Source organism: Panthera uncia (assembly GCF_023721935.1).
Source record: "Panthera uncia isolate 11264 chromosome A1 unlocalized genomic scaffold, Puncia_PCG_1.0 HiC_scaffold_17, whole genome shotgun sequence".
Lineage (NCBI taxonomy): Eukaryota > Metazoa > Chordata > Mammalia > Carnivora > Felidae > Panthera > Panthera uncia.
The window spans coordinates 110292162-110309896 of NW_026057577.1; the positions used below are offsets into that span (position 1 = coordinate 110292162).

The 17735-nt window shown below is 42.2% G+C and overlaps 1 protein-coding gene across 1 annotated transcript; it reads left to right on the forward strand.

Annotated features, from left to right (window-relative positions):
* The first annotated feature begins 529 nt into the window (after nucleotides 1-529).
* On the forward strand, nucleotides 530-11275 carry RBM22 (RNA binding motif protein 22). Its single transcript, XM_049647996.1, has 11 exons — nucleotides 530-690; nucleotides 1133-1186; nucleotides 2378-2407; nucleotides 3262-3394; nucleotides 4624-4724; nucleotides 4826-4998; nucleotides 6287-6487; nucleotides 7931-8095; nucleotides 8874-8962; nucleotides 9173-9304; nucleotides 10155-11275. Exons 1-11 carry the CDS (start codon nucleotides 637-639, stop codon nucleotides 10283-10285), a joined length of 1263 nt encoding a protein of 420 aa, XP_049503953.1. The 5' UTR covers nucleotides 530-636; the 3' UTR covers nucleotides 10286-11275.
* Nucleotides 11276-17735: the final 6460 nt, after the last annotated feature.

The window sequence follows — 17735 nt, forward strand, 5'->3', positions numbered from 1 at the left end:
GCTCTAAGCCCCACTCTCCTTTTCTATAAAACAGGGACAATCACACTTGCCTAGAGGGTAGTGGTTTGCCAGATACAATAAGGATATCCAGCTAAATTTGACTTTCAGATAAACGAGTCATTATTTTAGTATAAATCTATTTGGGACATATTTATACTAAAATATGGTTTGTTGTATATCTGAAATTCAACTTTAGACGTTCTGTGTTTTTGCTTGTTAAAACAGGCAACTTTACAGAGTTTATTGTGAGAAATACACTGGCACGTCAAGACGTTCGCCCAGCGTTTGGCATAATAAACGCTCCACGGAAGCTAACAATGTTTGAATCCCATCCCCTCATTCCTTGCTTGTTCCTCTATTCCTTCGCTCAATTTTAAAATAAATCTATTGTATTTCGGCTCTTCTTCCTAAGCACGGACCAACTCAAAGAAAGGACCAGGGAAACCCACCAGGCCGCCCAATTGTTAAGCGAAAAAATTCCGGGCGACGTCATGACGCACGAGGCCCACCCCCAAGGGCGCCCAAGACGCATAAATAAGACGTCAACGGGCCGGGAACCAGCCTCGGGGCCTGACGGGATTGTGGCGGTCCTCTCTCCCAACTCGGAAGCCGCCACTGCCTCCAGACGCTCTCAAGATGGCGACTTCTCTGGGTTCCAACACCTACAACAGGCAGAACTGGGAGGATGCGGTGAGTATGCCTGCCGGAGGAGGACGGAGAGAGGCGGCGAAGCCGGGCCTCTTTGGGGCGGGCAGGGCCGTGGCTGTGGATCGGCCGAAGGAATTCCGGGAAGGAGCCAGCGCTGCGGCCTAGCTCGGCCAAAGCGGGAGGCTGGAGGGCGGCCCTCCTTCGGGCTTGGAGGGAGGGGGCTTAGCCAGGGTCCGGGACCTGCCCCCTTCCCACCCCTGCCCTCTCCTCTCATTTCGAGCTGGTCTTTTTTTCCCGCCGCTTGCCGGAAGTGCAGACAGCGCCCCCTCCCGCGACCGGGCCCGTGCAGAACCTCGGGTTCCTGCCCTACCCTGTCCCCCACCCTCGCTCCTTGCCTCCCCTCCCTCCCCCTTCCCCACGAGTGTGGCTGAGATGGCAGGGTCTTCCGAGCCTGGCTTTCAACCAGATTTCCCACTTTCACCAGGACTTCCCCATTCTGTGCCAGACATGTCTTGGAGAAAACCCATATATTCGAATGGTGAGTAATCGTGTGTGAAACGAGAGTTCTTCAGGTTCTGTCATTGTTGTGTTACCTACACGCTGTCCGTGAAATGCTTCTCCTAGCCAAGCCAAAGCAATGATGCTCCTTTACTAACCCAAAACACAGGACTATTTGCAAAGGACTGTCATGCTTATTCTGTCTTTGGAACTCAGCGGCATTCCTGAGATCCAGGAGTCATAACGACAGCTAATATTTGTTGAGCATTTATCTAAGAGTGAGGTGTATTAACCAGGCAAATACGGTTTATGTTTTTTCGGTATGGCAAGCAAGGAGCAGAGCTTGGATATAAATTCAGATAGGCTGACTCCAGGGACCTTAGCAAGGAAGGAGGAGAAACTCGGTGTCCTGATTCCTAATCCAGTGCCTTTTGGCCACTGCACCTTGTAATCTGTTTAGTGTAAGGTAACCCCATCCTTATAAATAAGGGTAAAATCACCAGCAGTTAATATTTAATAATTAGAATAGGGCTGTGTTGTGATCCATCTCAGAGATCTTGATTGACTGTATACAGACTGTCTGCACAGGAGGGTATAGTAGGTACCTCTGACTAAACTTTGTAAAATGGGCTAGCCATAGCTACGTCCTCCATGATTTGGGGACTGTGGACACTATTAGGAATTTTAGTTCTTCAGCGAGAACTTGGGAGCCAGAAGTGAGCGGAAGAGTTGTGGCAGTGGAAACATACGTATTTACCCAGTATTAGATCCATAAGATTCTTTTTTTTTTTTTTTTTTTTTTTTGGGACAGAGAGAGACAGAGCATGAACGGGGGAGGGGCAGAGAGAGAGGGAGACACAGAATCGGAAACAGGCTCCAGGCTCCGAGCCATCAGCCCAGAGCCTGACGCAGGGCTCGAACTCACGGACCGCGAGATCGTGACCTGGCTGAAGTCGGACGCTTAACCGACTGCGCCACCCAGGCGCCCCTAGATCCATAAGATTCTTAAGAGAGTATAATTCATAGCAGGTAGTTAGAATATATCTCTGTCATCCCCTGCCCGCCCCCCCCCCCCCACCCCCCAAAAGAGGTCGTCCCCACACACACATACACACCTCATTAGGATGCCGGGGATCTCCAGACACATTTCTTAGATTGTATTTAGGGAAGGAGAAGACATCTAGTTTTTTTCTTTCTGTAACCTGCTGTTTTCTGTTTCTTTCTGTTTCAGACCAAAGAAAAGTATGGGAAGGAATGCAAAGTAAGCATGCCTGTTAAAGAGTAATGATTTGATTTGATTTTCCTTTTCTTTTCAATTTGCATGGCTTTGAGCTTCTCCAGTAAAAGTCAGTGCTTCACAGACTTTCATGTATCATTTATGTACTCACTGATTGTTAACTGTTTAGTGTGAGAGGTAAGAAAGTGAGGCCTTTAATGTAAAGGTTCTTAACCTGGCGTCTGTGAATGGGCTTTGAACCCTCAGAGATGGTATATTGAGTGGTGTTGTCTGACCGTGCACATGAGGATTTAAATTTTTTTTTGACATTAATTTATATTTGAGAGACAGAGCACGAGCTGGGGAGGAGCAGAGAGAGAGGAAGACACAGAATCCGAAGTGGGCTCCAGGCTCTGAGCTGTCAGCACAGAGCTTTGAGACGGGGCTCAAACTCACGAACTATGAGATCATGACCTGAGCCGAGGTCAGATGCTTAACCGACTGAGCCACCCAGGAGCTTCCAAGTGAAGATTTTAGCAGAGGAGGAAGGTCATAGCTGTCATAAGATTCTTAAAGGAGTATATGGCATTCCCCACTGTCCCCCCAAAAGATTAAGGGTCATATGTTAATGGTGGTTACCTCTAGTGTGGGGAGGACTTTGACTTTTGAGTATTTCATTTCTGTACTGTGTTAATTTTTTAACTCCTGGGGATGGGTGTGCTAAATGGAATCGAAATGTCAGATGGTGTTTAGACTACATGATTGCTAAGATCTCTTCTAAACCCTAGAGTCAAGGATCCTTTCTTTAAATCCCCTGTTGTTATTAAATCCCCTAGCTTGATTGGCCAGACCAGCATCAGGGCTCTTATTTTGTTTATTTTGTTTATTTTGTTTTCCAGATCTGTGCCAGGCCATTCACAGTATTTCGCTGGTGCCCCGGTGTCCGCATGCGTTTCAAGAAGACTGAAGTGTGCCAAACCTGCAGTAAATTGAAGAATGTCTGTCAGACCTGCCTCTTGGACCTAGAATATGGTATGTTTGCCCTAACAGATCTAAAACTATGCAGATGCAGTTGCCCTAGATGACAAATTAGTCTTTTTGTTTTCTACTTCTCACCCCATCTCCAGTTCTGACCCCCCTTTGGAGTGCCTTTTGTGCTCTGCTTCTCCTAGGAAGAGGAGAATCGTGCCAGGCCATCCTAGAGCCCTTCCGGACAAGGGGAGGAACTTAACTTAAGGAAAAGTTGGGAATTAATCAGGACTGGCCCAAGCCTCTCTGTACATCTGTGTAGCCAAAGTGAGGCAAAGGCATTGTTCCTATGGTAGATAATCTCTTTGCCTTGGGCTTCTTTCAAAATCCAAAGCTCTTTCCCACAATCCCTACCAGAAGCATAGGCTAATTGTGCTTTAGATTTCTGTGTTTTGGGGACTGATGTGCTATAACTGCTCCTATTTTAAAAGTAATTTGGGAGTGATTTTTTTTTTTAACTACAAGTGACTTTTTGTTTATGAGAAAAGTACTTTTTCAATAAGAGTTTCTACTATACAATAAAATAAAAGGGAAAATATAAGTTTATGTATGTTAAGAAAGTTAGCTGCTAATCAGAGTCCTGGTCATATATTGTTTAATATTATTTACTTACATGTTTGTTAAAAGAAGTGTTCTGGTTCTGGAATATAGTGACTCTTACTGACTATGACTATCCCAAGGATCTAGAACACCAGCCTAAAAATAACCCACTTTTTATGTTTATTTAAATAAATCCTGTTCCAATAAAAGCTAGGTACTTCATTAATTACAGGTCAAATCTGACCATAACCAAAGTTTGTCATCTAAAAGATTTTCTAAAACCTTCATTTCAAATATCATGACAGCTTAGGAATTTCGACAGTTGCATAGAATGCTCTTAGGTAGTTTTGGCCTGATGGTAATAAAGATTTCGAATAAAAATAAAGCCTCTGGGGACGTGTGGGTGGCTCAGTTGGTTGAGCATTGGACTCTTAATTTCAGCTCAGGTCATGGTCTCATGGTTCATGGGATTGAGCCCTGCATCAGGTTGGGATTTTCCCTTTCCCCTCTCTCTACTCCTCTTCCTCGCTCACTCTCTCTCTCAAAATAAATAAACATTAAAAAAATAATAAAGCCTCTGATACCTAGAAAGCTGGAGGAGAGAACAATGATGTTGTATTCTATGTGCATGTTCAATATGGATTTGTTTTAAAATGTATCTTGAGGTTTTTTCCTCCTTTCCTTTGTACCAGGCCTGCCCATCCAGGTTCGGGATGCAGGATTGTCTTTTAAGGATGATATGCCAAAGTCAGATGTCAACAAAGAATACTACACACAGAATATGGAGAGAGAGGTGTGCTGCCACTTTCTTGATGTAATTTTATATTTGGTAGAATCCTAGTGGATTGATACAGTCTGTGTAATTTATCTTTTGAACTTGTCGTCGCTCTGTAGATTTCCAACTCTGATGGAACACGGCCAGTTGGCATGTTGGGGAAAGCCACATCCACCAGTGACATGCTACTCAAACTAGCCCGGACCACACCCTACTACAAAAGGAATCGACCCCACATTTGCTCCTTCTGGGTAAAAGGAGAATGTAAGAGAGGAGAGGAGTGTCCATACAGGCAAGAGCTGAATTCCATTTTCATTATTTGCTTTTAGATAATTAGTCATCTAAGAAATGGGAGATGCTAGCTTAAACTATTTCTGCTTTAAAATCTACAAGTTTAGGGGCATCTGGGTGGTTCAGTCGGTTAAGCATCTGACTTCGGCTCAGGTCATGATCTCACAGTTCGTGGGTTTGAGCCCCATGTCGAGCTCTGTGCTGACAGCTCAGAACCTGGAGCCTGCTTTGGATTCTGTGTCTCCCTCTCTCTCTCTGCCCCTCCCCTGCTTGCACACGCTCTCTCTGTCTCTCTCAAAAATAAATATTAAAAAAATTGGGGGCGTCTGGGTGGCTCAGTCGGTTGGGCAACTGACTTCACTCGGGTCATGATCTCACAGATTGTGAGTTCGAGCCCCATGTCAGGCTCTGTGCTGATATCTCAGAGCCTGGAGTCTGCTTCGGATTCTGTGTCTCCCTCTCTCTGCCCCTCTCCCACTCACGTTCTGTCTCCTTCAAAAATAAACATTAAAAAAAATTTTTTTAATACATATTTTAAAAATGTAATTAAACAAGTTTATGCAATTAGTGTCATATATCTCATTTCTTAGGGCTATTAAATTTAGAAGAGCTTGATTAAATTGTTGTTTTTACTTGTAATGGGACTTTTACTCGTAACCATGCCTTGGGAAACTAAGTTATTATGCCATATAATACGATGTTGACTCTAAAAGTTTCTGCCTGAGAAGTATGTCATGGTTTAAATCTCAGTGTGTAGTTGAAATCAAATGAAGGCCAGACCCCTAACAGGTATGTGAGTATGTTTCAGTCAAGACCGCCAAGCGTCTGGATCAGAAGTTCTTGATTGGGTCTTGGTTAACCACACACCCACCAAAAAAAAAAAAAAAAAATTATCTATACTTTTTTCTGGGGCTGGTCCACAGCCTTAATGAGACTCTCCGTGGAATGCAGGACTTCAGGTTTGTTAAGAACCATTGCCCTAGAGAAGGGTAACCATGTTTTGATTACTTTTTGTTTTGAAGCAGAGTGTGCCAAAAGCATTTCTTTATAAGGAAAGTCTGTTACCGTAGATCGTCATTTAAATGGCTTTTAGGAGGCTGGCAAGTGTTTGTGTGATACAATAAATCCTTTTGGTGTTAGCTTTGTTGTGATAATTATGTTTTGGTATGGCCATGGTTTCTAGTTCAGAAGGCATTTCAGGGTATATGTACGTAGCTACTATTGGGTGATAACCTGTAAATTCTTTTCCTTTGTTTTACCTTCATGTGTTGTTCTGTCTTGAACCATAGGCATGAGAAGCCAACAGATCCGGATGACCCCCTTGCTGATCAGAACATTAAAGACCGATATTATGGGATCAATGACCCTGTGGCAGATAAGCTTCTAAAGCGGGCTTCAACAATGCCTCGTCTGGACCCCCCAGAGGACAAGACTATCACCACGCTGTATGTTGGTGGTCTGGGCGATACCATTACTGAGACCGATCTAAGGTTTGTAGATAAAATTTTATGAGCTCTCTGCTTTTAACTGCCCTGAAATACTTTTTTGGGCAAAAACACAGGCAACAGGATAATTCTGTACAAAGTACATTTTTCTTTAGCCTCTCTATAGTTATGCTAATTAGTCATGCTAACAAGAATTTTTATAAACGTGTCCTTTCTCTTGCCAGAATAGTAATGTTCATCGGCAGTGCTTATAGTGCTTACCTGATCCTTCCACGTGATAATAATCACGAGATTCTATTTGACCTAATAGCCAAATAGAGTCTTTTAAATATGGCACATATCCAAGAATGATTAATTATGTCAAGGAGGGAGACCTTGGCAGTTATAAAACTCTCATGGTTTAAATTGTTGGCTTTTTAAAGAGATTTCTGTTTGCTATGTTTATATTATTCTTGGCTTGTATTTTGCTTGGCCAATGGGACATCTAGACAGATAGTGATGGAAATTACCCCTTCCAATTACCCACTTATCTCCTATAAGTGTATAACCTGCCCTTGGTAGCCTGTCTCCATTAAACCCGGTCTAAGTGAGCTAGACAGTCCCTACTGCTGGCCGACGCTTTCCCTGCTCCTCCCTTTTGTTTCATTGTTGTTGTTGTTACATAGCCTTAAAAAACTTTTTTAGAGGTGCCTGGGTGGCTCAGTCAATTAAATGTCTGACTTTAGCTCAGGTCATGATCTCGCGGTTCATGAGTTGGAGCCCCGCATTGGGCTCTGTGCTGACAGCTTGGAGCCTGGATCCTGCTTCGGATTCTGTGTCTCCCTCTCTCTCTGCCCCTCCCCCACTCACACTCTGTCTCTCTGTCTCTCAAAAATAAATGTTTAAAAAGATTAAAAAACGGGGCGCCTGGGTAGCTCAGTCGGTTAAGCGTCTGACTTCGGCTCAGGTCATGATCTCACAGTTTGTGAGTTCGAGCCCCGCGTCGGGCTCTGTGCTGACAGCTCAGAGCCTGGAGCCTGCTTAGGATTCTGTGTCTCCCTGTCTCTCTCTCTCTGTCCCTCCCCTGCTCATGCTCTGTCTCTCTCTGTCTTTCAATAATAACATTTAAAGAAAAATTTTTTTTTTTTTTAATTAAAAAACAAACTTTTTACAATGTTCTTGGCTCATGAGCTGCGGGCCTGAGTTTGCCAGCCCCTTATGGAGGGTTTAGGGTCCCTATGAAACCTGGATACTGGAGCCTCTATTCCTCCATGGAACAATCCCTGAGATGTTTGTAAACCTTTATTTACTCACTATTTTTCTTATACTCTCTCTCAGTAAGTAGTACCCACAGTAGGGCAGGGTACTGGGGGAATTACCTGCAGGTAGTTAGGCAGATGACCAGGGGGCCACCTGCCTTGTGTGTGAGTGAGTGCAAGAATGAATAATCCACTGCAACCTCCTGGGAGTGTCATTAACTCTCCTGTTTCTCTGCCTGTATCCCTTCAGAAATCACTTCTACCAGTTTGGGGAGATCCGGACGATCACCGTCGTACAGAGACAGCAGTGTGCGTTCATCCAGTTTGCCACGAGGCAGGCTGCAGAGGTGGCTGCGGAGAAGTCCTTTAATAAGTTGATTGTCAATGGCCGTAGACTCAACGTGAAATGGGGAAGGTGAGAATTGGGCTATTTTACGATGTCTTTATTGAGATTTTCAAGGAAGTGTTTCATTATCTGGGAGCTAGTATGCTTTTGGTGAATGGGTTTAAGTCAATAGGACCGTTAAAAACAATGTTTCATTTCTCTGACACTTCTCTAACACTGTGGACATTGGGAGGATCCTGCTTTGGAAATTTATTCAGGGCTTTGCCGTTGTAATCTACTCCTTCGAAGGTTCTTACCTTTTGTGACCAGCTATTATAGGCCAAATATAACGTCAGGGCAAGAAAGATTGGATTTGAGAGTTTACAAATGCATTAGACCTAGTTTCTGCCCTCTAGGGGCTGGTTGTCCATGGAGAATAGCTAATTGAAGTTTGAAAGTGATGATTGCATAAGAGAGACTCGAAGTGAAATACCCTGAAGGTTCAAAGGGAGAACATGTTTCCAGCTTGGAACCAGGAAGGAGCGCCCCTTGTGGGTGCTTCCTGTGTGCTGATTAAGCACTGCGCCAAACACACATAGGTCGCTGCTTCTTGTCCTTAACAGCATTTCCAGCAGAGTTTGAATCCAGGTCTTTCTGGCTTTAAAACATTTGCTTCTGTCTACTCTGCACAGTGGCATTTAGGGGAAAAGAGTATTCTCTGAAAAGGAGGCAAGGAGCAAAGGAACTCTATTTGGAAACACGAGAAGCAGAGGTGTGAGAGAAGGTGGGACAGAGTGCTGACATTGTGTGTGTGTGTGTGTGTGTGTGTGTGTGTGTGTGTGTGTCTGTCTGTCTGTCTGTCGCCCAGGTCCCAAGCAGCCAGAGGAAAAGAAAAAGAGAAGGATGGAACCACAGACTCTGGGATCAAGCTAGAGCCCGTTCCAGGACTGCCAGGAGGTGAGTGCAAACTTCCTGCCTACTGGGTAGCTTGCTGACGTCAAATGCTCACCCTGCCCTGCTGTTCCTCAGTGTCAGGAGAGACCCAGGCAGGTCTCTGGCTACTGTAGCAACTCTTTTCCCCCAGCAGGAGCCCCGGGCTTAAAGGAGGTAGAAACATCGTTGCACGGTCTTCTTCCCTTTGACTGTTGGCTGTTTTCTCTTCTCCAGCTCTTCCGCCTCCTCCTGCAGCCGAAGAAGAAGCCTCTGCCAACTACTTCAACCTACCCCCAAGTGGTCCTCCAGCAGTGGTGAACATAGCCCTGCCGCCACCCCCTGGTATTGCCCCGCCCCCACCCCCAGGTAACATCCATCTTCTTTCTTAGTAAATAGGTCTCATTTAGCCCAGGAAAATCTTTGTGAGAGTCCTGTCTCCACACCTCATTATCGTGGCTAAATCCTCTGAGTTTGCCCCATAGAAGTCTGCAAGTAAACCTGATTTGTTAGGATCCCTGATCTTTCGTTTTTTTCCCTGGCCTGCCAAGGAGGAGAAGGTTGCCAGTTTTCTAAAGATCTGAGTGTGTATGATCAGAATGGGAGTTACTGGATTATAGTGATCTCTCATCAGTTTGTTCCCTGTTTGGCTCAAGTTACATTTGACTTTATCTTGGGGTGGCGGGGGCAGTAATAAGCAGTTCTAGGACCAGCACTTTGTGTAGCGCTGCTCTAGGAAATGTCAGTGGCGATCTGTACAGTGTAGGTAAGTCACAAATAGCCGGTTCTCCTGTGGCAGAGTTCCCATACTCTGTAACAAAGTCCTGGTTTCTGAACACCTTCCATTCTGGTATAAGGCATTGAGGTTGGTGGTGACAGAGTCTGGCATCAGCCTGGTTCCTTCCTCATTTCCCAAATCCTGATTGCATCCTGTCTGGTAGGCTTGGCGTGTTAGGCACCAAAGGCTCAGATGACATAGTACCAGATCCCTTTGGGTCCTGTGGAGTTTTCTTTTAACCTGGTCTGAGGGGAAAGCTTTCTAAAGCCGAGGAAGTACTACAGGTGGACATGCCTAAGCAAGTCTGTGAACTGACATTTTCTGAAGCCCCTTGTCAATTTGACTTACGGCTGGGTGGTTTTGACCTTAGAAAGATTCACAGGTTTGAAAGGTTGTCCAGGAAACGGCAAGCCTAACAGATTTGTCCTCTCCCATCTGCAGGTTTTGGGCCACACATGTTCCACCCAATGGGACCACCCCCTCCTTTCATGAGGGCTCCAGGACCAATCCACTATCCTTCTCAGGACCCTCAGAGGATGGGAGCTCATGCTGGGAAACACAGCAGTCCCTAGCACACTATCAGCACGCCAGGGCTTTACGGAAGAAAGGGCGTTTAAAAATCCCAGTAAATGAATCTTGGAATAAATATATTTTTTCCTTCCTTTGTAGTTTCCGTGGTAGCTGAATGTGTTCAGATGTGGGCAGTCGGAGAACGACAGCCATGCTTTCCTACACGTGTTCCAAGGATTGATGGACCTCAAATAAGCTGCCATTAACACATCTGGTTACTACTATAACATTGCTAATAAAACTCAATGCCTGTTCTCCTTACTTGTATGGCGAACAAGCGACTGGGTGAATTGGAATGTCTAACGGAGTTACCATCCCAATTATATGTTCATTTTGTATCTTTTTTGGGGGGGAAAAATTGACCTGCGGTAAGATCTTTTTGACCATTTTTATGTCCATTGGGTACTTTTCCTTTTTATCATCTGAGAAAAGATTACTAGTACTAATCATTGTAGTGGCATGAGTGTGATTTAACACTTCGGAAGTCACGTTCTCAAGGAGACAAGTAGAAGCCAGCACCCAGCACAGCCCAGATCCTTCCTTACCTCTCCTCTCCTCATTTATTACTAAAGGCATCTGGCGGCTAGTTTCACTTCTCTGCCCTGCTAAAACAAGATGAAAACAAAAACCGCTTTTTAGTCCTATCAGTCGGGTGGAAACACCGATGTGGAGCTCTGTGTTGTTGAAGAAATCTGGCGTCTGGGATGAAATGATTTTAAAGAGCTTCCCGTAAACCATGTGAACAAACTGTGAAGTGAAAGTGGCGGCGTGCGTCGGGCTGGAAGGCTGTGGCCCGCAGCTGGGACTGTCCTCTAGCATTCACCCTCGTGTGTCTTCAGCGTCTCTCTCCTCGTAGTCCCCTGCTGCTGGGCAGAGGACTCTGTTTGGTCTTAGAATGTTTGGATATAACTGAATTGTAGACGGCAAAAATAATTTGATGTTGTGTTGTGTGTTTTTGTTTTTAAAAAATTAAAACGGGTCAATTTTCCAAACGTTGTGCTTTGTCCTTTGGTAGCTCACCTTGAGGTCAGTAGCAGTTAGAATCAGATTATGTATAAATGTAAGTTTTTGGCTTTAGACTGTTCCGATTTTTACCTCTGTATCCATTCTAGGATGGGAAAACGGCCCAGGCCTTTTTCGTAAGTGCTTGTGGTTAGTTGTGAGGTTGGAGTAAGAGAATGCACAGAAGGCACTTGGCACGGAGCTGCCGGGAGGTGGTTGACAAATGGTAGCTTTCAAAAGTCACTGCCATATTATCCAAGTCACTTTAAAGAGAAACAAGCAAAAATTATCCGAAAGTCTGTTTTTCCTGAAGCCAATTCCATGTCACTTGGGTAAACGATGTATTTCTGGGATGGACATAACCCATAGGACCCTTTTTTAACTTCTCTGGAGAAAATTGTTTTTTCCTCTAGAGAGCTTCCTCTGGGTTGCTTGCTTTTTTTTATTTTTATTTTTGTTTTTTAAAGATTTCAAAATTAATCTAGAAGGACTTAGAAGATTTGATTTAATTTCTAATAATACCAAATGTGAATCGGCGAGGGTACTTCCAAGTATTTTGACACCGTTTGGGGTAGGGTTTGTCTCTGTTTTGGGCCTACTTTTGAACCTGTAAAAGATTTTTAGCCAATTTGTGAATAAGATGTGGATTACGTGTAGTGTTTTAATAATGCCAAGTTTGATTATTTATATCTGTACATATATATGTATGTAAATATATGACTCCAATTGTATATTCTTTTCGAGAAGGAGGGGATTCTAAATTTTCTGCACTCTCTGGCTGTGGATATATTTTTTTTTTGAAAAGCATAATATGCCAGCATAAGTTGAAGTGTAGAAGCGATGCTGTCTTTCTTGAGTAAATCAGAATTAAGAGCGATTGGATTTTGACAAAAACTCTTAGGTACTTAACCAACTCCGTTTCCTTTTCCTCCAGGGCACACAGCTGGGGGTGCACTTGGTGAAAAGTAACCTTTGCCATTCCCAGACCAGGTCTGTAAAAACATCTCACCCAATCCCATGAATTCTTTTCCCATCTGGCTAAAGACACAGGAGGAGGATCCCTCCTCTGGAGGGAGGAAGATGGCAGAGTCACAATGGAAGGAGCCTGGGTTCCTTATCACTGCTTTGAGGAGGAGAGCGTTATGATGGGGGGAATTTTTGTTACAGTAAAGTGTTGAGACCTGGGGATTTATCTGTTACAGCAGCTAGTGTTACTCGAGTAACAGAGCTGTAGTTGAATCTCACCACAAAAAAAGAAAACCCCCATTTTTGTTGATAACGAGTGATGGTTTAAACAGACTCTGGAGCCAGATGATCTGCATTCAGATCCTCACTTCAGCACCTCCCAGCTGTGTGCCCTTGGGCACATTACTTAACCTCTGTCTCCTGGTCATAATGCCTCCCCTCCCAACCCTTCTCGTTGCCTGTGGTATTTTGGGCTGCTCCCCTCATGGAGGAGGCTCAGAAGGCACTGCATCATGACAACTAAATTAAGGCAGTGACTGCCCATGGGGCAAAGAGTGATGTGACAGATGTTTTAGACAAGTCAGCGAGCCACCACTGTAACCTGAAATAAATGGAAATAGAAGAGTCAAGGATGACACCCCCCGCAACCCCCCCCCCCCCAGGTCCCTGGGTTGGTCAGATGGGTGGAAGGGTGCCTTTTCCTGACCGAGAATGATGGTTAGGGGAGGACAGTGAGGTTGGGATGTAGGGGTAGGAAAATGAGTCCAGTGTGGGGGTTGGTAAGTTTAACTGGAAGACCTATGGAACTTCCCAGCCCAAAGGGAATCGGAGCTAAAGAAAGACCCCAAGATTTGGGAGTTGGCAATGAAGTAGCATTTGAAGCTGTGTGTGTGGAGTGAAATCCTGCAGGATAGGGATATAGAACACTAGTTCTTAAACTTCAGTATTTAAGTTCCTGCACTGGGTCTACACAAGTTGGTGAGGCGAAGACCACCCTCCAAGAAACACTAATATGAGATGAAATGGTTTTCTAAGATTAGAAGAAGCTACCCTCCTCAGAGATCCTGAAGTCTTTGTATTCTCCCTAACATTTTATTATAAAAATTTTCTAACATACAGAAAGGTTGAATTTTACAGTGAGCAGTCACATATCTACTAACCAGATCTACAATTAACATTTGGCCATATTTGCTTCAACACATACCTGTCTATTCCTCCATCAATCTGTTTTTTATGCATTTCAGAGTAGACTGAAAACAGCATACTTCACCTTGAAGCACTTAAGCATTTATATAATGAACTTGAGTTCAATATTTGTAGATTTTCTAGGTAAAATTTATACAGATTGAAATGCACATATCTTGAATATGCTACTCAAGAATTTTGACGTTGTATCCATCTATGTGACCCAAATCCCTGTCAAGATGTAGAACATTACCATCATTCCAGAAAAATGTCCCCTGTTCTCCCTAGTCAATACCCTGCCCCCATCAATCTCCAGAGGCAACTACTGTTCTGATTTTTTTCACCATAAATTAGTTTTACTTATTTTAGAACTTTACATAAATGGAATCATGCATTGTGAACTCCTTGTATTTGGCTTCTTAACAACATGATGTTTTGGAGGGTCATCCAGGATGTGTATAATTCCTTCTTATTGTTGAGTAGCATTCCACTGTATGATTATACCATCACTTACCTTCCATTGTATGATTATACCATCACTTACCTATCAACTTTTTGCTATCATGAATTAAAGCTGCTTTGGATATCCTTGTACACTTTTTTTTTTTTCTTGGTGAATATATGTTTTTATTTCTCTTGAAATAAATAGAGTGGACTTCCTGGATCACAATGCTGGTGCCCATTTAGTTTTAAAGGAAACCGTTGGAACTTTTCCCAAGATGGTAGTACCATTTTACATTCCAACCAACAAGAGTTCCAGTTGCTCCAAAACATCACCAAAGTTTCATATAAAAAGTCTTTTGACTTTTAGCCATTCTGATGGCATATTGTAGTATTTCATTGTGGTTTCAGTTTGCATTTCCTTTTTAAGTAGTTGTTGGTTGTTTATATATCTTCTTTTGTGAAGTGTCTGTTCAAATATTTTGGCCATTCTTACTGGGTGTCTTTTTATTAACTAGTTACAGGAGTTTTTAAAATATATGTATGTTCTAGATGTTAGTCCTCTGTCAGATATATGTTTGCAAATACTTTCTTCACATCTGTGGCTTGCCTATTAACTTTCCTATTGGAAAGATGATAAGCAATTTTCTTGATGAGCAGAGATTTTTTATTTAATGAAGTCTCATTTATTGTCTAGCATACAAAAATATGTATTAGTTTGCCAAAGCTGCTGTAACAAAGTATTATCAAGTAGGTGGCTGAGCCAACAGAAATTTATTGTCTCACCTTTCTGGAGGTTAGACATCCAAGATCAAGGTGTTGGTAGAGTTGATTCTTTTTAAGGCTGTGAGAATGTGTTCCAGGCCCCTCTTCTAGCTTCTGGTGTTGGTTGGCAAGCTTTGGCATTTGTTGGCTTATGGAACTATCACCCCCTGTATCTGCCTCCGTTTTCACATGGTTTTCTCCCTGTGTATACATCTACTGTTTCCAAATTTCCCTGTTTACATAAGGACACCAGTCAGATTGGATTCAAACCCACCCCACTGACTTCATTTCTTCTTTGTTGAAAAGCTTTTCCTTTGTTAGGTCTTCTACATTTCCGTATACATTCTAAGATCAGTTTGTTAATTTCTCCAAAAACATAGGACTATGACTGGGATTGTGTTGAATTTGTAGATCAATTTGAGAAGAATCGACGTCTTAACAGTACTGAGTCTTCCAATGCAGAGCACGGCACGTGTCCCCGTTGCGTGAAGTCTGCTGTAAATTCTCTCAGGAGCATTTTACACCATCAGCGCACAGGTCTGATGCAATATTCGTTACATTTATCACTAAGAATTTTGTGATTTGCTCCTATTGCAGCTGGAATTTTAAAAAACGTACTTTCTAATGATTTCAGCTAATATATGACACTGAGTGGGTTTCTGTATATCAACCCTGTATCCCGTGACCTTGCTTAGCCTCACTCAGTATTTCTAGTACTTGCTTTATAGATTCCTGTGATGATCTATGTAAGAATAATATCTGCAAATATAGACCAGTTTACTTATTTATTCCCAATCTTCATGCCTTTTATTTCTTTTTCTTTTCTTTTCTTTTTTTTTTACTGAACTGGCTAGCACCTTGAGTAATATATTAAATAGAACTGGTGAGAGTGGACATCTTTATCTTGTTCCCAATACTGAAATACTTCAGCATGTTACCATTAACTATGATATTAGATGTAGATTTTCTTTTGTAGCTGCCTTTTATCAGACTGAAGAAGTTACCCTCCAAATTCTCTGAGAATTTTCACCGTAAACAGCTGTTGAATTTTGTCAGTCCTTTTTTTATGCCTCGTATGGTTTTCTCTTTCCCTATGCCAGTGTGGTGAATTACATTGATTTTTAAATCTTTTAGATTAAGTTTGTTTATTTATTTTGAGAGAACAAGCAAGCTAGGGAGGGGCAGAGAGAGAGGGAGAGAATCCTAAGCAGGTTCCGTGCTGCCAGAGTGGAGCCCAACACGGGGCTTGAACCCATGAACCATGAGATCATGACCCGAGCCAAAACCAATTAAGTCACTCAGGCGCCCTGACATTGATCAATTTTTAAATGTTAAAGCAACCTTGCATTTCTGGGATAAACCTAACTTCGTCATAATTTATTTCTTTTAAAAATTTATTTTATTTTTTCTACTCTTACTGAGATACAATTGGCATTGTATTAGCTTAAGGTGTACAATGTGATTTGATACTTGTATTTATAGCAAAATAATTATCAAAGTCAGTCCAGTTTATATCCATTACCTCACATAGTTACATTTTTTCTTGTGATGAGAACTTTTAAGATCTATTCTCTTAACAACTTTCAAATATGCTATATTGTACCATTAACTATAATCGCCATGCTATACATTACATCCTTAGAACTTACTTAACTTGTAACAAGAAATTTGTACCTTTTGAGAAAGAATGAAAACTTGCCATTTGCAACAATGTGGATGGAACTGGAGGGTATTATGCTAAGTGAAGTAAGTCAGTCAGAGGAAGAGATATCCTATGTTTTCACTCATATGTGGAATTTGAGAAACTTAACTGAAGACCATGGGGGAAGGGAAGGGGGAAAAATAGTTTCAGAGAGGGAGGCAAGGCATAAGAGACTCTTAAATACAGAGAACAAACCGAGGGCTGATGGGGGGGAGGCGGGGTAGGGGTGCAGGGGAGGGGAAAATAGGGTGATGGGCATTGAGGAGGGCACTTGTTGGAATGAGCACTGGGTGTTGTATATAAGCTATGAATCCTGGGAATCTACTCCTGAAGCCAAGAGCACACTGTATACACTGTATGTTAGCTAACTTGACAATAAATTATATTTAAAAAAAAGAAAAAGAAATTTGTACCTTTTGACCACCATCACCATTTGAAGCCCTATGACCCAACATAGACATAATGTATCATAACATGTATCTATATATGATATCTATCTATCTGTATCTATATATCTATATATAGATATATATCTATATCTATCTATCTATATACTGTTTTTTGTGTTTATGTTCATGAGAAGTATTGGTCTTGAATTTTTTGTAATGTCTTTGTCAAATTTCTTCTGGCCTTGTAAAATATGTTTGGAAATGTTACCTCTTCCTCTATATTTTGAAAAAGTTTATGTAACATTGTTATTAGTTTTGTCTTAAAGATTTGATACAATTCACCAGTGAAACCATCTGGGTCTGGAGTTTTCTTTTGGGGATTTTTTTTTCTTTAGTTTTAAAACTTTATTTTGGAATAACTTGAGGTTTACCGAAAAGGTGCAAAGATGTACAGAGAGTTGTTATTCTTTACCTAGCTTCCCCTAATGTTAATGTCTCACATAGCCGTGGTATCTTTGTCAAAACCAAGAAATAAACATTCGTATAGTACTATTAACTAGACTAAGTCTTTATCTGAATTTCACCATTTTTCCCTCTAATATCCTTTTTTCTGTTCCAGAATCCAACCCAGTCTACCACATTACAGAAAAGTACTGGTGAGCTATTTTGCAGCCTCTCTTGACTTGAATTTGTCTGATGTTTTGTTGTGATTAGCCTGGGGTTATAGATCTGGGGGAAAATATCTCAAGGAGAAGTGCCCTTATCATGTTATATCATTGATGATGTTAACCTTGATTACTCGGTTAAGGTGATGTCTTCCAGGTTTCTCCTTTGTAAATTTACTGTTTTTCCCTTCCTATGCTCTATATTTTGGAAGCAAGTCAGTAAGTCCAATCTATAATCAATAGGATGGGTTTTACATTCCACCTCCTGAAGGACAGGTTTCTACATACATTATTTGGAAGTCTTTTGTGGGGAAAAAAGAAGACTTGTCTTTTCTCT

What these genes read in the sequence shown, in the direction of transcription:
- RBM22 (XM_049647996.1), top strand. Translation starts at nt 637, where the DNA reads ATGGCGACTTCTCTGGGTTCCAACACCTACAACAGGCAGAACTGGGAG. An exon ending in GGCAGAACTGGGAGGATGCG is followed by an intron (nt 691 to 1,132) that starts GTGAGTATGCCT and finishes CACTTTCACCAG; the next exon opens with GACTTCCCCATTCTGTGCCA. An exon ending in ATTACTGAGACCGATCTAAG is followed by an intron (nt 6,488 to 7,930) that starts GTTTGTAGATAA and finishes GTATCCCTTCAG; the next exon opens with AAATCACTTCTACCAGTTTG.